This window comes from Canis lupus, chromosome 31 (genome assembly GCF_011100685.1).
Source record: "Canis lupus familiaris isolate Mischka breed German Shepherd chromosome 31, alternate assembly UU_Cfam_GSD_1.0, whole genome shotgun sequence".
NCBI classification, from domain to species: Eukaryota; Metazoa; Chordata; class Mammalia; order Carnivora; family Canidae; genus Canis; species Canis lupus.
The window spans coordinates 31,178,207-31,199,510 of record NC_049252.1 but is presented as its reverse complement, the minus strand read 5'-3'; the positions used below and the strand labels follow the sequence as shown (position 1 = coordinate 31,199,510).

The window sequence follows — 21,304 nt, the reverse complement described above, 5'->3', positions numbered from 1 at the left end:
CTGTGGCATGGCTGGGTGTGTACAGCACCACCACGAACCCTACGCGGGCACCAGGGGACAGAAGATTCCTAGTGCTCCTTCTCCCCTCCACGTTTCGTAGGGATGCAACAAAGTTCAGCTTTGACTCTGCATTCGCTATCTTTTTTTCTTTTTTTTTTTAAATTTAAATTTAAATTTTAATTTTTTTTTAAATTTAAATTTAAAATTAAATTAAATTTAAATTAAATTTAATTTAGTTAACATAGTTAACATATTGTTAGTTTCAGGGGTAGAATTTAATAATTTGCCAGTTGCATATAACACCCAGTACTCATCACATCACGTGCCCTCCTGAATGCACATCACCCAATTACCCCATCCCTCCACCCTCCTGCCACCCTCACTTTGTTTCCTCAGTTAAGAGCCTCTTATGGGACTCTGCATTCAGCCAAAGTCTCTGGAGGGCTACCTCATCCGTACTGGCATTCCTGGCCACCATCTGACCGAATCAGCAATTCGAGAAAGGATATGTCAATATTTGAACATTCGCTTTCATTTATTTCAAGTACTCAGGACGTTAGGATGGGACAATCTCCTTATAGGTTTCACAGGTTGAAATTATGTCAGTTTTAGTATAAAGATATTATTGCAAACATAAAATACAGTCATAATTAATAATTGCGATGGCTGTTAACATTCTAAACTACAACAGTTAAGACCTTTCGAATAGTTCATCAAGTAGGCACATGGGCTGACAATTACTACTAATATTAAGAATCATCAGGATGGGGGCGCCTGGGTGGCTCAGTCGATTAAGCGTCTGCCTTCAACTCAGGTCATGATCCTAGGGTCTTGGGATCAAGCCCTGCATTGGGCTCCCGCTCAGTGGGGAGGCTGCTTCTCTCTCTCCTCCTGCCTGTGCTCTCTCTCACACATAAATAAATAAAATCTTTAAAAGTCATTAGGATGACTTGGGAAAGAGAACATGCTTTGTGTGCTGAGAGATACATTTATATATTTATATATTGATTGATGGTAGGCTCCATGCCCAGTGTGGATCCCAGTGCCAGGCTTGAACTCCCAACCCTGAGATCCACGGTCAGGTACTTAACAGACTGAGCCACTCAGGCGCCTCAGCTGACAGATGTTTATGAACGTGTTTTGTTTGTTTTTTAAAGGGCAGAGCAAGACATTTGTGCCATAATTCTACTTGGAAACAACCCAAGTGCCCTACCATTGCCAAACTAGTGAGCAAGTCACAGAATGGAATACTGTTCAGCAATTAAAAGGAGTATACTGTTGATAAATACGATGGAACCGATGACTGTCAAACACATTACGTAAGTCAAAGAAGCCAGACTCAAAGGCTGCACCCCATCTAATTACATTTAGGGCATTCTGGAAAAGACGAAACTGCATGAGCAGAAGGCAAATTAGCACTTGGCAGGTGGAGGGGAGGGGATGACTTCTAAGGGTCACAGGGGAACCTTCTGGGGTGATGGAAATGTTCTGCATGTTGACTATGGTGATGGTTCCATGACTATATGCGCTTATCAAAATCCAAAGAACTGTATACCCAAAAGGGTGACTTTTATTGTATATAAATTACACCTTAGTAAACTTGACCCTCAAAAAAGAATTTACACCATAATTCTAGTATTTGTAAAATTGTTACACTGATCTTCATATATTAAACAAATAAATCCTTCAAGAATTGTATTAATTTTAATTCCATCCAGGCTATGAATCTTTTTTTTTTAAGATTATTTATTTATTCATGATAGACATAGAGAGAGAGAGAGGCAGAGACACAGGCAGAGGGAGAAGCAGGCTCCATGCAGGGAGCCCGACCTGGGACTTGATCCCGGGTCTCCAGGATTCCGCCCTGGGCCAAAGGCAGGTGCCAAACTGCTGAGCCACCCAGGGATCCACCAGGCTATGAATTTTAAGGATAACACCTATTTGAGAATTCTTTTATATCTTGGAGAAGGGTGAATTTGGACAGAATGCCCACTTCACCACCTCCACATTTTTATGAGGGGAAAAAAAAACCCTTTAAAATCATGAATTGCTGCAATAAATCATTTTTGAAGCAAAGAATATATTGAGTACAAAAAAGAGAAAAACCATTAAGGAAAGGTTAGATACTTTGCTAGCCTCGGTCGACGTTGTAACCTCAAAGTATCTTGACTCTGGGAGGGATCTAGCAGGAGACAGTGCTTAGAAAGTACTGTCAGACTTTTAGTAACAACCTATTAAAAACTAATAGCATTCTAATCATTAATTTTTAAAACCAAGTTTCAGACTCACTGATAAATTTCCGGAGTTGTTCTATGGTAACCCCTGCCGAGTACTCCTGTGAACACTCCACCACCCTGCCAGGACGAGCTGTGGGCCACGCTGGTAGCCGGCCTGTCTCAGCCAGCCGGGGGCCCATCCATGAGGGGGGTGGGATGGGGGAGGTGGCCTTCTTACCTTGTATCAGAGGAAGGTAAAGGTGGTATTGATCAAGCTCCCCGCTGAAGACAGCAAAAGCCTGGCGCTTTAGCAGCATGGCTTTCTGCTCAAAACTTGAGAACAGTTTTAAAGAACTGCTCTGCATGTCTAGAATAAACACAGCCAATAAGTTCCATTTAGTGAGAAAACTGCAATTGGTGGTAAGTGATAGGACATTCACAATTGTGTAATTTCTATCCATTCATAATTGTGTAATTTCTATCCATCCTGGTGAAAAATCATGATCCTAAGTAATTATGATCTAGTGGTTATTAATCACATATTTATTTGTAAACATAAATACCTCTTTAATGACACGTAATGATAGGGCATGAGAAGAGGATATGAGGGACAGACAAGCACTCCGAATAAATCAGGGTAAACCTGTCATTACTTTCAAAAGTATTCCTCCGCTGTAAAGCTGTAGGAGAGGTTGTCGGGGCATTCTGGTCAGTAGATGAGCCGGGAGGCTCATTCGTGAGCCCTGACACACTCTGCTCATTACATTACAGTCTGCAGCTTAGAAAGCATCCTAAAAGATCCGAGTGGAGCTTGAGATACATGGTCAAAACGGATTGTGATGGGGTCGGGCCTTTAAAGGTGCGATTTAAGTGCAGGTGACAAAGAACTTACTCATTAAATCTTTAAACATTGTTTTCTCGTGAGTCAGAAGATGGTCAATAATGGACTTCCAACTGGATATTAAAAAGAGCAAAATTAATTAAGTCGGTAAAGGATGACAGTCTGATGAGAGGCGTCGAGAAAAGAACACGCCCCTTTGAGATCTATTAAAACCTGTTTTCTGAAAAGGAGTTAGTGGAATGAATAGGTTTCATACAAGCGAAAGTTGGGCAAAAGCTCTTCAATTCATAAACTTAACAATACAGGCGATGAATAGTAAGAAAGAATAATTCCCAGCTCACAGTAAAGAAAAACAGTCGTTTCAAGAGTTGCCCTAGGTTCACCCAGGAGGATTGTTCATTCGCTTGCGCTGATGGAAAGCAGCGGGGGTGGTGACACCCAACGTGGCTGGTTTTCAAGTGGGCTCCCCAGAAGAGCAACGGGACTTCAAGGTGAAAGCCACAGGGCTCCGGGGGCAGCGGGGCAACTTTTGGGCTTTGCAAAACGCGGACCAGTCTCCACCCTCCATCCCTGCCATTAATTAAGACATCACGCCTGATGGGGGAGAGGCGATTTAGGGGCTCTGCTGACCTCCCCAGAAAAGGCACAGGGAGGTCACCGCACTCTGCAGCTCAGTGGCTCTCTGCCACCAGCACAGTGCCTGGCAGGCTGCATGGGCTCAGGGACAACTTGTGAGGTGTGAGCTGAGACGCAGGATCAGGGCACCACGGTGTCACCACGGGCTCGGTCATTGTATAGTGCTGGAATATTCTGCGACTCCAAGATGCAGCAGTACTAGACCAGGGGACCCTGGAACCCCGGATTGTGCGCTCTGGGGATGATATGCCCCAGATAATGCTAATAAATGCACCTCTGTATCTTTAAAACACCTAATCCCTCTGCCACGAACATGCGAGCCTGTGACAGTGACGTCCTGGGATCTGGGGTGATGCTGACCGCTCCTGCGTCAAGTATGAGGATCGAGTAACCCGAACCACTCTCCCCACTTGAGGATTTGCAGCACCCTTTTGTCAGAACGGCGTCTCTTACTGTGCACAGCAAGTGTCCATCTGAAAGAAGGCAGGGTCCAGGAACAACTCGAGGACTTCTTTCTTCCAGGCTCGCTTGGTGTAGGCGTAGCCACTCAGGGAGCTCAGCAGCTGAGCGCCGGCCCGGAAGCTGGGAGCGTTGTAGGCGCTGAACCGGGGGTGGGAGGAAAAAGGGTCAAAGTCAGAGACAGTGCAGAGGAAGCCACTTAAAAAAAAAAAATTATTTACTTATGAGAGACACAGGCAGAGGGAGAAGCAGCTCCATGCAGGGAGCCCTATGTGGGACTCGATCTCAGGACCCCAGGATCATGCCCTGGGCCGAAGGCAGGCGCTAAATGGCTGAGCCACCCAGGGATCCCCCAGAAGAAGCCACTTAATGCGTTTCCCACAACCTACGGTGACACCACGGGGAAGACAGCATTACCTGTGATTGCGTAAGTAAGGAAACACGTAATAGAGCAAGCGGGAGACCAACGGCACCGCCTTCTCCTTCTCATCACTTCGATACACCATGTCCAGGAGAGATGCCAGGACCTAGCAGGGCGGGATCACGAGAAGACAGAAAGCTTCTGAAGCCGGTGACAGGAGGGATTAGTCCTCGAGGGGTGCCTAACCTAACAAGACAGCTGGCAGGGGCAGCCTGAGGCCAAGGGCGGCTCTCCAGGTCACCTGGGAGGGGCCTGAGAACGGGGTGCCAGCACGATGCTTCGGGGTGGCAATCGTGCCATCAGGGGAGGGCAAGCCAGGTGTGCACTGACCTCTGCCAGGAGGGACAGGGCCTGCACGCTGTACACCGAAGGGGCGGACGCGGACACCATTGCCGAGGCAGCGGCGGTGGCATCTGCTGACAGAAAGAGACATTTGTGCTTTAGTCACGGTGGGGGGGCCACGGTTCAGGCCCCTGGAACATTGCACGGGTGGGAGTGATGAGCCCCATCCTTGCACACTGAGTACGTAAGTAAGTATATGTTAGGGGGTCCTGTTAACACGCTCAACCTCAGTAAGAATCTGGGCACAGTGATCAAGGAAATGAGCACCGACTCAGTGTCTTCCGCCCCCGTGTCTTCTCAGCATAGTTCTCAGAACTTCAGTGTCCCCTCGGACGATCCACCGTACCCCCTCGGCCTCTGCCCCCCTGGCCTTCTCTCCCCCAACGGTCTGCTACTCCGCTGCGCCAGCTCAGTCACCCACTGGCACCGTCACACCCTTGCCTCCTCCTCCTCCTCCTTCCTGGACCCGGGCACAGACCCCCGAAGCCTCCAGCCTGCCGTCCTGACCACCATCGGCTCCTCCAGGTCTGCCCGCTCGTCTCCCCCCCGACACCCATGGTCTCCCAGCTCCTGGCCAGCGTCCTGGACTCTCTTGCTGCTCCCTCCCTCTGACGCACTCGCGTGGAAAAACGCAAAGCAGGCTAAACCCACAGATCAGCCCGTGCGGTTCTGGGTAGCTAAATGTTCTGGGGAAAACCAGACAACGATGAAATAGATCTCACTTTCCTTCATGACCGTGAGCTCAAACAGGCCCTGATGTTACCGGATAGACCCAGGGCACGGACGCCGGCGGCACGCTGGCTCTCCTGCTCTGCTGCGTAATGCTCTCGGACCTGCCCTCGGTAACCACCGATACCCTTCCCTTCTCACCTCATCACCTCCCCTCCGATTCCACAGAGAAATGTAAGAGAAACAAACAGGAACTCCCTCAGTTGGGGCACTATGAGCTATTAATCTAGAACATACGTATCGTTGCCTTCTCTCCTGTTTTGATAAACATGTCCCTGGCTCCTCTGGACGAACGGTAATTCCATGTATGACATCAACCCCGGCCCCAAGGCCATCAAGTGCTTCGCTTTCTAACTATCCTTTCTCTCTTTGGCATCGATTTCTTCCTCTCTGCTGCACAGATCCGTCATCATACTAGTATACTCCAATTTAAAAACAAATCAGATAAAGGGTATTCTTCTTTGGTCTTTATTTATTTATTTTTAAAAATTATCTATTTATTCATGACAGAGAGAGAGACAGAGAGAGAGAGAGAGGCAGAGACACAGGCAGAGGGAGAAGCAGACTCTGCGCAAGGAGCCCGACATGGGACTCGATCCTGGGTCTCCAGGATCACACCCTGAGCCGAAGGCGGCACCAAACCGCTGAGCCACCAGGGCTGCCCTCTTCTTTGGTCTTTAGTTCGACTTGGTCACTGTCCTCTTGACAAGCGAGCTTCCAGGAGTTGTGCGTTCCCAGCCTCCTCTTCCTCTCCCGGCCTCCTCCCTACCTGCTCCAGTATGTTCCCCCTGCGGCTTCCACATTGTCAAGCCCCGTGGGTCTCTGTCCGACCTGCCTCTGTTTCTCTGCAGCCTTCCACTGTGTTATTCCTCCCTCCTTCTGGAAGCACCCTCTTTCTCGTGTTTCATGACTCTCTTCTCTCTTGGTTTTTCTCCGACCCCAGTGACCACTTAAGTGTCTTTTCTGGCTCTTTCTCTTTTCTTCTGACATCTCAAATTTAATACTTGCAAAACCAAGCTCAATTTCCTGTTCCAGAATGTTCTTATTTTGGTTTTCTCCACCTCAGTAAGTTACATAAGCCAAAACCAAAGTCATCCTCGACTGCCTTTTTTTGTTTGCCACCGCATCCAGCCCATCAGCAAATTCTGCTGACTCTCCATCTACATCAGTCCACCTTTCCATCGCCCCTGCCTCCAAGCCGACACTGTCTCTTGCCCACACCACTGTGAAATTCTGCTAACAGGACTTCCTTTTTCTGCTCTCACTTGATACAGCCCATGTTGCTCACAGCAGCCAAACTGATGTTTTCTGAAGACCGCATGAGAGCCTGTCACTTCTCTAAACATTTTAATGGCTTCCACAGTGGGTGGGATGAAATCCAAGCTCCCGATCCGGCTCTCTACCAAGCCCAGCGATCCTCAGCTCCCACTCGGCTCCCTGCCCCCTGCCCACCACTTGCTAAGCTCCAGCCAGGCTGGCCTCACCCGCCTCGAAGACTTGCCACCCCTCTGAGCGGCGTCTCCCAGGTCTTGGCACAGCTGCCCCCACACTGCTCACTTCTCAGCACAACTGTCACCTCCCTGGGGACACGCTTTGTAACATCTCCCCACTCCCAGCTGCTCCCTGTAATAGGATTCTTATTGTCCCTGCACCGCTAAGAACCACCTGAAATTCTCAGGGTAACTTACTTCTTTTTTTCAATCTTTAAAAAAACTTCCATTTTGAAATAACTTCAGATTTTCAAAAGAGTTGAAAGATCCCTTTATTAGTGTGCTTTTTTGCTTATCATCTTCCATGCTGCCCCCATGTCTGCTGTTGTTGGGCCCGCCTGCGGGATACGGCATGTGGCACACACCACACGTGAGTTCAGTGTAAGGACCCATGTGTCTGGGGCATGCGTAAAAATTTTAAATGGAGACAAATGTATTATTTGAAGCCTCACTCTGTTTCATGCTTTATGTGGGTGATACGTATACATAATTTCTTCAAGTCAAGTAAAATACAGTCATGATCTAAACACTCAGGATTTTGGTACTATATAATTAGCTAGTTAAGTTTTATACAGAAGCTCAAAACTCACCTCCAGCTTTGGAATTCTATGATTTCTTTAAACAAAAATCAGGTAATTTTACTATAATATTATTTTGAGGTTAAATTTAATCACAGCACCGAAGTCAGGCCCAGTAACAGTGGACCGAACATGGTTGGCACAGCTATTCTGGTGGTGGTGAAGCAGTTCAATCTGTACATTAGTACATAGGACAGAGATGACTGGGAGCAAATTAGCCCAGGAAAGGCAAGCTCTTCCTCCCTAAAACCACAACTGTTACCATCCCCGCAGCCTTAGAGCACCTTGTTGTTGCTTTATATTAGCAAATGATAGTACACTAGTTATAGGATCTTCATTACAGAGTGAAGTATATTATTTTACTTTATTTATTTATTTATTTATTTATTTTAAATTTTTATTTATTTATGATAGTCACAGAGAGAGAGAGAGAGGCAGAGAAACAGGCAGAGGGAGAAACAGGCTCCATGCACTGGGAGCCCGATGTGGGACTCGATCCCGGGTCTCCAGGATCGCGCCCTGGGCCAAAGGCAGGCGCCAAACCGCTGCGCCACCCAGAGATCCCTATTTTTCTTTTTTTAAAAAGATTTTATTTATTTATTCATGAGAGATACAGGCAGAGGGAGAAACAGGCTCCTGATGTGGGACTTGATCCCAGGATCAAGTAGGCTCCACACCCAGCCCTGAGCTTGTGAGCTCAATCACAATCGCATGCCCAAGACACACAATCACTGAGTGACCCAGGTGCCTCAGCATATTATTTTTCTTATGCAAACCGCAAAACTAGTTATCAGACAAATACGGCAAAAGTAGCGGCCAGTGGTCCCGCAGTTTGTCCAGCAGGCCATCCTTCCTCCTCTAGGGAACAGAAGCCTCCTTTCAGTGGGCACCCATTTCTTGCAGCTCCAGTGTCCCAGCCCTTCCCTCCTCTCCGGGTCAGCCGTGTGGCCAAAGGTGAACCAGAATCTCTGCACAAGACTTGGTTAACCTCCTCTGAGCACCTGATTCCTGCTATGCCTAGAACCAGATGCTGATGCTAGGGCTTTTCACTTACATGAGCCAAAGTGTCTTGTTCTGTTGTTTCTATTATTTCTGTTACTGGTGAGAGAAAAGAACCCTGATTTTCTCCCCACTTTTTCTATGGTATGTTAAAGATCACAAACTTAGCTCTGAGCTGCTGCTGTAACTATTGCTCATGACAATGAAAGAGATAATAAAATATCACAGAACAGTTTTTGAACGTTTACTTTGTGGTGGGTACTGTACTATATAGTTCATATTAAGAACCTAAATATAATTTTTTTTTTGCCCTTGTGTTAACAAAACCAAGAGCAAACTGGTTCACTCATCTGGTGTAGCCAATACTGGGACTGGGCATATGTTCCTGTCCCTGTTAAATTATACTGAGAACTAGTAAAAACAGTAACTTTCTCCAAAATACATTTAATCCTGAAAAAAACTGAACACCAACTAAAACAGCTTCCTTATCAAAATAGCACGCACATCAAGATTTACATCGGGGCTCTCACCTTGTGCTGTGCCCACCAATCCAAAACTCCTTCTACTACCAGTTCTCCACCCTAAAAGATCTGCCACAAATGACTCAGCCAAGACCCTGCAACCCTACAAATGTCCTCCTTGAACTTCCCTGATGAGACATTCCTATGACTCTGCAAGTCTGTCTCTCCCTACAGTAGGTCTAATAATCTACGATCTGCTACATCGACAGCTGTGTCCGGTGGTCTTCGGGGCGCCGTTGATTAACCATCTACACAGCTGCACTTGATGCAGACTCCTCCAGAGTACCTGGTGGATCGATGGTCTGAGTGAACAGATGAGTCTCTCGACTGCTTTCCTAGGAGCTATAACTAATAATACGGCTGCGGTATGCCTAGCCCATGTGACTTCTACTAGAAAATTTTCACTTCCCAGGCAGTGATGAGACACAAGGATCACTGAGAGGCAAGGGTGTGTGAGTCATAAATAAAATATACAATCTGACTGCCTGACAACAGTTCATCGGTTTACTACATTTTCTTACCATAGTTCCACAGAAAGAAAAACCTACATTTCCATATTCTTTATACCACTTGGATTTCTTTTCACCTAATCCTTGCAAATTATCTTACGAAGCTACCTTCTTGGATCCTGATCTAGGCTCAGTGAGGGCTTCCATGGTAGCATATGTCACTTGGACACTATCAGTGGAATCCTATTGTTTATTACACATAAATTATGTTGTAAACAGTAAAACAAGAATGACTGCTTTTCTTAACTTTTCTTTTTTTAAAGCAGGCTCCACACCCAGAATGGAACCCACCTCGGGGCTTGAACTCATGACCCTGAGATCAAGAGTCAAAAACCTTACCGGGCCGAGCCCTCCAGGAACTCCCAGACCGTTTACTTTTAAGGGAAATCCAGACCCTCTCACACTAGCTGGCAGCAGGCATATCTGGCCCCCTGTACCTACCGCACAAATCTTCTTCAACATCAGATTCTTCTAGAGAGATCTGAGGCTGGGCCTTCACTTCTAGGTTTCTGCTGAGCCAGCTGGTTTGTTCCAAGGAAGAGCCAGCAATGTTCCCTACAGCTTCTAGGACTTTTTGAGTGACTTCCTAAGAGTAGTGGGGAGAAAGAAGAAAGTTAGCTCAGGAGAAGCATCCAAAATGCCTAAAACAGCAACCATCCAGCAGAAACACAATATAGGCCACAACCAGAACCACACAGGTAATATGATGTTTTATAGAAACCACACTAAAGGGTCAGAAGGAAAAAGCTCATAACGTTTAACCTCATATACCCAAAATATGATTAACATGTAATCGACATAAAAACTGTTAATGAGATTTCACATTCTTTTTTTGCACTAGGCCTTTGAGATCTGATGTGTATTTTATACTCAAGCACATTCAACTTGGACAGGCCACATTCCAAGGGCTCAGCAGCCACACGTGACTAATGGCTTCCACACTGGCCCCCGCAGGCACACCACAGAGAGACAGGAAGTCACAGCTGCACACTGCATCTAGCAGATTCGTTTTCAGGGTTCTTCAGCACCATGGGTTCTTGCTGGGATTGCATCTTCCAATAGCATAACAAGAAACACAAATAAACTAAACTGACTCAATGAGGGTGAAGTGAGGAGTGATCTGTATCAGGAGTATAACCAGTGAAAGAATCTGGCCGAGGAGCTATGATAAGGAGAGAAATGCTGAGCCACTTTCGCAAGCCAGCATCGTCAAGTCTCACCAGCAGAGGCTGGCGGTACATCCTTGACATCTGAGAATCGAACAATCCTAGCTTCCACTGTAAGCTATGCTTAGGCATGAAGCAAGGGCACGTCTGCCTGCCTGCGGTGAGCCTGGGCAGAGGTGTGGTGTGGTGTGGCTGGCAGTGGCAAGAGTGAGCAGGAAAAGGGACCGAGGGCTCAGAGGAGGTGAGCACACAGGGAAGAAGTGCAGGTCCTGCCTCGGAGCAGGAGTAAGGGGTTGGCATCAGGAGGCTGGGCATTATGGGGTAGAGGCAACCACAAGGAGCAGGGGCGAGGTGGACCACTTGTACTGGTTGTGATAACACTCGTGGCCAATGCTACCCCCAGAATGGACCGAAGCGAGGGATGTGCTATAGGTAACAGGCCACAAAACAGGGGCCTTGAGAGCTGAGTTTGGGAAGTGCTGTCCAAGTGCTGGTCACGCAGCGTGTGTGCTTTAATGATGTTTCCTTCTCTACAAGTGAAGGCCGGAGGAGCCCCCCAAATTTCCTGATTATGCTTGACTGTGTTTTATACAGTGCTCCAGCACTTCAGCAGTACAAACCAGAGACCCTTCACAAATGCCACAGATCATAACAATTAGCAGACATGTCACCAGAGTCATAGGACTGATAACACATCCCGGTTTCGATGGAAGTCTTGGCTCCAACAGCCCCTGCATCAATGATTCTCACTGTTGCAAAATAGTGACTTCCTAACTTTATCATTCTATTTATTAGGTGGCTATCTACTTGAAGATCTCCCTTCTCCTGGGGTGAGTTTCACTTTTACTTTGCAGGATTTTTCAAATTTCCTTTGAGTTATACGTTGCTTTACTAAGGGGGGCAGGGAAAGAAAGGCTCTCAGGAAAGAAATCCATGTCTACGGAGTTTCTATCCTAACGTTGCTAAGGTGGTGACGGCACCCACATCTGCGTAGGGTGATGATGGGGGCATCCTGTCAACCCACGAGGGCTCGCTCAAGTGTGATGCAAGAGCTTTGGCAGGAGCCTGTGGCCCAGGTCTATCAAGCCCTCCCCAGACAGCAACAGAGGAAGCCAGATGCGAGAACAATTGCAAATCTAAGGAATGATCCTGCACAGTGCTGACATTCCCCCAGCACCTCCTCTAAAGGCGGGCACTATTCCTGGAACAGTTGCATCTGCTAGACTCTGTACACAGACCTGCAGGTCTTTTTGGTCCTTCTTGCTTTCCACGTTGGGAGTTCTCGTCACGAAGTCATTGAGCATGCTGTTGGGAGACAATCAGCGTCAGACTAGGAGCGCTGCAGAAACAAGGTACCTTGGGGCAGAATAACACGGTGACCGGACTGGTGGGCCACAATACCTGAGAAGTAGAAAGTATCCGGGGGGAGCGAGATTCAACTGTACAGATTCCTTTAACACGCCCAACAATGAAGGAAAGTTCTCCTGCAAGGCTGTCACTGGGAGCCTATTTAAAAAAAAAAAAAAAGGAAAAAGGAAAAAAAAAAAAAAAAAAACCCACCCAACTGTGAACATGTGAACAAGTTAAAACACGTTATCATGAGCACATTTCAGATCCAGGCAGTTGGAAAGCAGAGGGAAGATGGCATATCTGACTAACTTGTTTGTTCTTTTCTAAGTTAAAATAATGCACAAGCTAAATTTTTGTATTCTGGCAAGAACTTGGGAGCCTGGAGACTAGAAAGCCTGCTGCTGACAAGTCAGATGCTCCTGGTTTCCGGTCTATCAGAGAAAGGCCTCAAACCAGAGGGCTTCTGATCCCTTGGATCTGTCTGGCTTGCATATCTGGCCTCCCCAGTGTTGTTGGTACCGGAGTCAGTCCTTGGGTCACATCACAAGGTCCCCCACCAGGAAGCTGATCCTGGGCAGCTTTCCAGACGAGGCCCGCATAGTACAATATGCTGCGGCTTAGCCACAGCCCGAGGGCCCCGGGTTCAAGTCCTGGTGCTTGATGTACTGCCTCCTGAGTGACACTGGCAGTGCCTCCTCTGCAAGAGGAGGAGGGTAAAAACCTAACGTGCAGCTGTTCCGAGAGCTCCCGTGTCACTCAGACCGCTGCAACAGACGCTTGCTAGCATCACGATGCATGGCAGCTCTCACCAGGAGAGATGTGTGATCAGCTCTTTAACTCCTGGAAAAAGAACTGGGGCGATGCTTGTGGGTGAAGCATCAACAGCTGGTCCAAACTAGAGCCCAGAGCCAGGGACTGCAGGGATTATGACTCTCTCTACCTACCCTCCTGCAACCTCAGGGCATGGGGAGTTGGAAGAAGCATGAAATGGGAACTGGGCTAACCAAGGAGCTTGTCCCTGGTTGTCAGATTGCCTGATTGTGTAACTCCACACCCGTGAGGATTTGGAGACTTCCCTGAGAAGGGGCTTCTGCCCCCCACCTGCCCCTAGTTACTGCAACAGAGACGGCCCTGGATGGTGGAGGCCTGCGAGCTGCACCTGGATGTGCCCGTGTCAGACCCAAGAGCCCAGGAAGGCTTCCTCTCTACTGTGGAGAACCACATGGGGGCTCTGCCTCACTGCCTCCTGCAGCAGAGGCTCCAGAAAAGTGCCAGTAAGCTCAGGACACCCCAGCAGAAGCCACGGGAAGGTGCTGGGGACAGCACCCAAAAGAATCATTTTTCCTTTTTCTAAAAGAAGTCTTCAACACGTTCAACACTGAACATAAAACATTCAACGTACAGCACTGGGACAAAGTGAGATCAGATCTCTGCAAAAGAAGTAAGAGCATCAGGGCATTCTCTCTCCTCAGGAGGAAAGTAAGACACCGTCACGGTATTTTCTCCAGGGGTCAAGTACAACCAGGGTTCTGCTTGGAATCCCTGCAAGAGCATCTCTAATTGAGAAGCCTTTGGGAAGGGCTGCATTACCTCTGGATGAAAGCGTAGCAAAACTGCAACACAGGGATATCCACAAGGGGCGCTTTCTGAAAACAAAAGTGAAACCAGTTACTCCAGGTTGGTAGGAAATGAAGTTAGAAGAAGAATCACAAGAGAAAATGAAACTGTCTCATAAAGCAAAGGGTTTTAGCCTGAGCTTTTCAAATACAGTAACACCCATGACCCCATCCCCACCCCCCCCAGCATAACAAAACAAACGTATGCTATGAGGTCCCCAAACATGACTGTCCCTCTTAGCAGACTTCCCCGGGAGAGTCCACACCAGGCTTTTAATAAATATTCAGGGAAAATGTGGCATCGTAGCTGAACTTCCCTAAACAAGGTGGTGGCCTGTTGACCCTCATGAGGGTGTGCAATTGGCTACAGACAACAGATGATAAAAACTTTTAATTCTTAGCTCAAGGAATTCCCTTAAACTCAGACCAGACAACTTCCCTGAATCCCAAGTGGCTGCAACTACTTAGAAACTGGCTTTGAAAATTTTCCCCCTTCCTTGCTTATAAAAAGCTGTTTGTAGAAATTATACAAGTTGAGCTAATTAAACGAGTTGTGAAACACAATTCTGTTACTCAAACAGCCAAAAACCAGCCAGCCAGATGAGATCTAGTGTGTGTGTGTTTGTTTTTTCAGCCCAGGAGTGGCAGATATTTGTAGAAATTCAAGTGATGTGAAGGAACAAAACTAGAACTGTCTGCTGTGCATAGAAAACCTGTCGCAGAGGCTCCTCCTGGCGGACAGCTCACTCCGGCTCTGCTCATAGGAAGTGACCACCAGTGTGCAGGGTCACTTTCCTGACACTTGAGACTTGTTCAGGGTTATAAAATGTGAAGTCACCAAGAATCTGATGGCTCTTTCACCCCTGCTCCTCTCTTCGGGGTTGACTACTTTAATTTTTATGTGCAAGAGTGAAGGCAGCAAGACTATACCCGGCATTCGCGGGAGGCCCGACAAATGCCATGGATGTCACCCCTGTGCATTTTACATCCGATTCCTTGTGCTTCAGCAGTTCCATAATCTGGCCTCATGGTGTTAATTTTTAGGCTGGCTTATCTTCTTTTCCCCATTAGAAGAGAGCTGACTGAGGGCAGTAGGAGTTTCACTATTTAGGACCCCTTACCACTGAAGCACGTAGCTGATTTTCATTTCTGGAATGATAAAGGACCAGGGCCCTGAACACACTGGCTGGGGAGGAGCCCTAATAGGCCTTCTTAGCACAGACGTGTCTGTAGAGGCTCCCCTGTGCCATGTACCAGCTATAAAAATGGCTAAAGAAATTCTTGGCCAGTTTTCCCACTTATAGGGTAAGACATAGCTGAAAACACTGATTCCAAGGTTCAGCTTTTGTTTGCCGTCCCCAGTGCGATGACCTTAATACCCGAAGCTATATGCCTTTTATTTGTTATAAGACTTTTTATTATGGTAAAATATACTTAAGGGGCGCCTGGGTGGCTCAGTTGGTTAAGTGACCGACTCTTGGTATCAGCTCAGGTCATGATTTTAGGGTCGTGGGATTGAGCCCTACATTGGGCTGTGCACTCAGCAGGGAGTCTCCTCTCCTTATGTTCCCTACCCAGCTCATGCCCTCTCTAAAATAAATACATCTTTAAAATATACCTAAAATTTGCCATTTTAACCATTTTTAAGTGTCTAGTTCCATGGCTTTAAGTTCATGTGGCGTTAACATTCATATTGTTGTACAACCATCACCACCATCCATCTCCAGAGCCTTTTCATCTCCAAACTGAAACTCTGTCCCAAAAGACAGTAACTCCTGTTCCCTCTCCTCTCTCTGGCAACCACCACTCTACATTCTGTAGGAACTATGTTCACAACAGACTACTCTAAAGATCTCATGTAACTGGAATCACATAATTTTTGTCTTCTGTGACTGGTTTCAAGGTTCATCCATTGTTGTAGCAGGTGTCAGAATTAACTTTCTAAGGCTAATATTCCATACTCCACTGTGTGGATACATCTGGTTTTCTTTATCCAATCATTCACCAATGGGTACCTGGGTTGTTTCTACCTTTTCACTATTGTGAGTAATTCTACTATAAAAATGGTGTTTCAATATCTGTTTGAGTAAAACTTTATTTTTAAATAATCACTTTGGGGCACCTGGGTGGCTCAGTCAGTTAAGCACCTGCCTTCGGTTCAGGTCATGATCTCGGGGTCCTGGGATGGAGCCCCGCGTCAGGCTCCCTGCTCCAGCAGGGAGTCTGCTTCCCTCTGCCCCTCTCCCTCTACCCCTACTCTCTCTCCACTCTATTAAATAAATTTAAAGATCTCGAATGAATGAATGAATGAATGAATGAATGCTTTGTCCATTCTGCTAGTTTTCATTTAGGGAACTGTCCTTATATTTTTCCAAACAATTTAAAAAACATATTTATTCAGTCATTCATTTATCTGAGAGAGAGCTCACAAATGCACAGCAGTGGGGATGGGCAGAGGGAGAGGGAGAAGCAGACTCCCCGCTGAGCAGGAAGCCTGACATGGGGCTTGATCCAAGGATCCTGAGATCATGACCTGAGCCAAAGGCAGACACTTAATCGAGTGAGTCACCCAGGTGCCACTTTCCTAACCACTTTAAATTATCTGATAGAAGGCAATTATTTCAAAGTCAAAATAAATCTCTGGTTTCTATTAAACTAATTAAGAACAAAACAGCTCCTATACTTTCAATGAGGCACCCTGGGAAACACAAAAAGCTCTGAGTTGCCTGGCTGGCTCAGTCAGCAGAGCATGTGACTTTTCATCTCGGGGTCGTGAGTTCGAGCCCCGTGTTGGGTGTAGAGATTACTTAAGAATAAATTCTTTCTTTTTTTTTTTTTTTAAAGCTCTAAGGGCATTAAAAAAAAAAAAGTTAAACCACAAAGTCTGCTCTGTTTCAAAACCATTGCACGTGACTGGAAAAGGCCTCTAGGTACCAAGGACTTCCCCGGCTGCCGTGCAGAAAAGTTGCAGCAAAACTCTCAGAGCTTCACGGTTCCATCCTAGCGCCCTTCTCGCGCCCTGCCTCCACTGCGGAGAAGAAATCTCTTCCTTCTCAGAATGCCTCGAAGGAGTCCTGTCCTCTGACCTTTTTCATTTTTACGTAAAAGTTATGCAAACATTTAACTTGCCCTTTGACAAAGACCTTTTCTTCTCTTTGAACTCTGGTCAGAGCTCTCTCTTCTCCTCCTGGGCCTGTGGGGGCTGGGACTTCCAGCCGAAATGACTCCGGCCCCCACTAACCTGTACTGGGAACAAACACTACCAAGGTTTCTAGCAGCTCAAGGCGGTGTCCCGCAGATGATAACCCCGTCACCCTCGAATGCCTCCCCAGAGAGCTCCAGGCTGCCAAAACAGTTTGCCGTTTGCTCTGTCAACACCGATAGGCTCCTGACCTCCCTGCCTGGGGCATTTATTAACCCTTCCTTTGAGATGTGCATGCATCCTCTAGGATAGGAAAGGTCTTCCTCCAGGACCTGGGAGCTGTCCTCTGAGATAGCCACTGAACGAGACCGGCCCCCTCCCTGCTCTTTCAGAATTTTCCACTTCCCTGACTTTGCTGGAGCCCCTGCTCGTTCACCGTTCCTACTCCCCCGTTTGGGCTAAAATACCTTGCTGCCTCTGAGCAAATCAGAACTGAGGTCAGCTCTCTCTCCCAACAGTAGCTACTGAATAAAGTCGGTCTAGGCCACCTTTAGGTGTAGCATCTGGCTTTGCTTCTCTCTGATGCCTCTTAGGCCGTGAGTTCCTTGAGGCAAGTGCCATTTCCTCTTTTTTCTTTTCTTTTCTTTTTTTTTTAAGATTTTATTTATTCATGATAGACACACACAGAGAGAGAGAGAGAGAGAGAGAGGGGCAGAGACACAGGCAGAGGGAGAAGCAGGCTCCATGCAAGGAGCCTGACATGGGACCTGATCCAGGGACTGCAGGATCATGCCCTGGGCTGAAGGCAAGCACTAAACTGCTGAGCCACCCAGGGATCCCCTCTTTTTTCCTTTTTTAAGATTTTATTTATCTTAGAGACACACAGAGAGAGGCAGAGAGATAGGCAGAGGGAGAACCAGGCTCCCAATGCAGTACTCGATCCCGGAACCCCGGGTTCACTCCCTGAGCCGAAGGCAGACATTCAACCACCGAGCTATCCAGGAATGCTTATTTCCTCTTTTCCAAAGCTTTGTTCAACTTAGCATGCTGCAAGTACTTGGTAAGAACCCATCTCCGGGCTGGGGTGCTACAGCCTGGGTAGAGACAGCCCTGACCTCCAGCAGCTCCCACCTTCAAACTGGTGAACTGAAGCCCATTAGGCACACTTCACAGAGTCTCCCCCAAGCCCAGGAAAACACCTCCATTTCCCTAACACCAGGAATTCTCAGGTGCTCCTGCGACCTCTGCTTCCCTCCCAAACATAATTATAAAAGATAGGAGGGTGCCATGCATTCATCTGGAAGATCCCCAGGCTTCCCACCTCGTCCCCGCGGATCTGCGGCGGCCTCTTCACCACCTCCTTTGCTAGGTGCAGCACCGTGTCCGTCTGCAGGGTGCTGAGCGCACAGATCAGGTCGACAAGGGTCAGTTGGGATGCACTTGCAGCTGGGACAATCTGCCAAGGAAAAAAAAAACAGCTCTCTTCAAACTCACAGAGAGAAAACAAAAATAAGAATGATGCACAGAAAGTATTCTGTAATAGCTGCCCTTGGAGAGAGAGCTTTAATCTTTTAAGTAAATATTTAAACAAAACTAGGTAAAGGACTCTATTGGTGGGGATAAAGAGGAGGCTGAGTATTTAATGACAGTGATGTATCAGCATCTGACACACATGAGGAATAACAGGCATAGGTGATGATAGGGCAGTGACATTGGTATGTTCGAGCTTAGAAAGAATTTTGTTTCATTTTTTAAACAGTAATCTCTATACCTATTGTGGGACTCAAACTCACATCCCTGAGATCAAGGTTTGGGTGGTCTACCAACGGAGCCAGCCAGATGCCCCTCAGAACGCATTTTTAGAAACAGATACACTTAATTTGAACAAAGCAGGCTGGCATTGAAAGATAGCTCTAAAAGTATGAAGCTAGTAAACGGGAAACCAGATAAACCAGGTTCTCGATGGTTGGCCTTGGCAGGAAAGCCCTGGTATGGGAAGTACTTTTGTTTTGTTTTAGTTTTTTTTGGGGGGGGGAGGGGAAGTACTTTTGATGATGGAAGTCTGCATAATACGATCGCATGCACTTGGAAGGATAAGGATTACCACCAGGGAAGATCCTACAGGTGCTAAGCAAGGTGGCCTACACCACCAACCTCTCATGCCTCCTCAGGGAACAGGAGCCCATGTTGGGCACTGAGATAGTGTTCAGGGAGTGGGAGAGACCCTCTGAGGGAAGTGAGATAGAAACCTAGATGGTCGGAATCCCTGGGTGGCTCAGCGGTTTAGCGCCTGCCTTTGGCCCAGGGCGCGATCCTGGAGTCACGGGATTGAGTCCTGCGTCGGGCTCCCTCTGCCTGTGTCTCTGCCTCTCTCTCTCTCCCTGTGTCTATCATAAATAAATCTTCAAAAAAAAAAAAAAAAAGAAAAAAAGAAAAAAGAAACCTAGATAGTCAAGAAAGAACAAAGGAAGAGGATTATGTTGGTTTTGCAGAAATAAAACAAGTCCCTGGAGGACTTAGTGATAGACCAGTCAGTGGATAAAGAATGGATGAGCTGCGAACTGAAGTCATCTTTGGAAATAGGAATGCGACAATTTAAATCGGTTTTACGTTTTTGCAAGTATTATTTTTCTAAATTAAAAAGCCTATGGAACCCGGGTGACAATGATGTGTCAGTGTAGTTCATGACTGGAACAAACCTACCACTTGGGGGGGTGCTGATCGTGGGGGAGGCCATACACGTGTGGGGCAAGGATATTTGGGAAATCTCTGTACTTTCCGCTCAATTTTGCTGTGCACCTACGACTGCTCTTAAAAACTATAATAATAAAGTCTTTAAAATAATAGTTTAAAAAAAAGCTCTAGGATGGCACTACATGCAGGGAAGGACCAGCAGGGGTTCTCGCAGGTAGGCTAACGTGCACTCGAGCTGGGAGGCAGGTTCATGGTTTCTCTATTTCGTGGAACATACATGCTCTATGTGCTCTTCTATGTATGCTATTAGATATTACATTTAAAAGACTGAATGGAAGTAGTATGTATTCATTACACAGAGATCTGAGAGCAAGCCAGGGGTGAGCTCCCTGCACCCCCTGCCACCTGCCCACCCACCCACAATCCTAGTTGGAGGCACGGCTGTGTTATCTGTGCATTTAAAACAGTGAAACCACTTCAGCAGTTTCCCGCGTCGGTCTCCAATGTCACCTCTGATTACACGCGACTCTGGTATTTCTGGCAGAGTAAGTTTAAGTACAACTTTCATTTTTAGACTCTACCTTCATCTTACTGAGACGTTTAACCTTCTTTCTGCTCCACACTGCTGCGACAGCGGCGGTTAACTGAACTCCCAGATGGGCCGTCAAGGGGTTCAAGAAGTCTAAAATTTTTTGTCGTATGGTCTAGAATGGGAGAAAGAGAAGAGTTATGGCACAGTAGCACCCGGGCTTTCGCGGACCGCCCTCAAATGCTGGGAGTGGAAGCTCGCTGGTCTGCCCGAGGGAGGCCTCCCCTCAACCCCAGGCCGGGGCAGGTCCCTTGGTCACATGCTGTCAGAATATCCTGTGTTTCTTTGTAGTGCTTCTCATCTTTTAATTTTTTTTTAAAGATTTTTTAATGTATTTATTTATTGAGAGAGAGAGAGAGAGAGGCAGAGACACAGGCAGAGGGAGGAGCAGGCTCCATGCAGGGAGCCCGACGTGGGACTCGATCCCGGGTCTCCAGGATCACACTTCGGCCTGCAGGTGGCGCTAAACTGCTGCACCACCGGGGTTGCCCTCATCTTGATTTTTATACTGGTGGTTAGCATGCGTGTTTGCCACGAGGGCGAGGACCTCATACCTTCTTGTATGAACAAGGCCCAGTGCCCTGCAGCAGGCACACAAATATTTGTGGAATGAATGAATTTACTGAGCACTTACTATGTCCCTACGTCTATGTTTAAGATCATGTTAGATGCAACGAGCATGTGGGGGAGATGTCCTCCATCCTGTGCCCTGGGTCCAACCCCTGTGCCCCTGCTTATATGTACAACTGCCTGCAAAGTGCTTCTGCTCTCTACACCCCAACGTTCTTGTTTGTAACCTGGGAATAAAAACAGTGCCCACCTCATACATGTGGGCTAAATGCGCTAATAAATGTAGAGTGCTTTAGATGATGCATGCTTCCAACTTAAGAAACTCCAGCACAGAGAGGCTGGGGAACCTGCCCAAGGTCCCACAGTATGGTTGAGCAGAGCGCTGAACCTGAGTCATCCCGCTCCCCATGCTCTGAATCAGTCTGCCCAGCCTGGG

The 21,304-nt window shown here is 47.2% G+C and overlaps 1 protein-coding gene across 3 annotated transcripts in view; it reads right to left on the bottom strand.

The window, feature by feature from the left end:
- The window catches only part of DOP1B (DOP1 leucine zipper like protein B), a 105,308-nt gene that overhangs the window by 10,252 nt on the left and 73,752 nt on the right, over positions 1–21,304 (bottom strand). For all 3 annotated transcript variants that reach the window (XR_005382346.1, XM_038581446.1, XM_038581447.1), the window contains exons 22-32: positions 20,291–20,413; positions 18,337–18,471; positions 13,848–13,903; positions 12,309–12,413; positions 12,146–12,212; positions 10,183–10,327; positions 4,904–4,986; positions 4,570–4,679; positions 4,147–4,293; positions 3,109–3,170; positions 2,455–2,583 (exon numbers count right to left, since the gene is read on the bottom strand). Coding sequence is in view for 2 of the 3 variants with exons in the window: in XM_038581446.1 (XP_038437374.1) it covers positions 2,455–2,583; positions 3,109–3,170; positions 4,147–4,293; positions 4,570–4,679; positions 4,904–4,986; positions 10,183–10,327; positions 12,146–12,212; positions 12,309–12,413; positions 13,848–13,903; positions 18,337–18,471; positions 20,291–20,413 (1,162 nt within the window). In the remaining variant the exon portion in view is untranslated. The remainder of the gene's footprint in view (positions 1–2,454; positions 2,584–3,108; positions 3,171–4,146; positions 4,294–4,569; positions 4,680–4,903; positions 4,987–10,182; positions 10,328–12,145; positions 12,213–12,308; positions 12,414–13,847; positions 13,904–18,336; positions 18,472–20,290; positions 20,414–21,304) is intronic.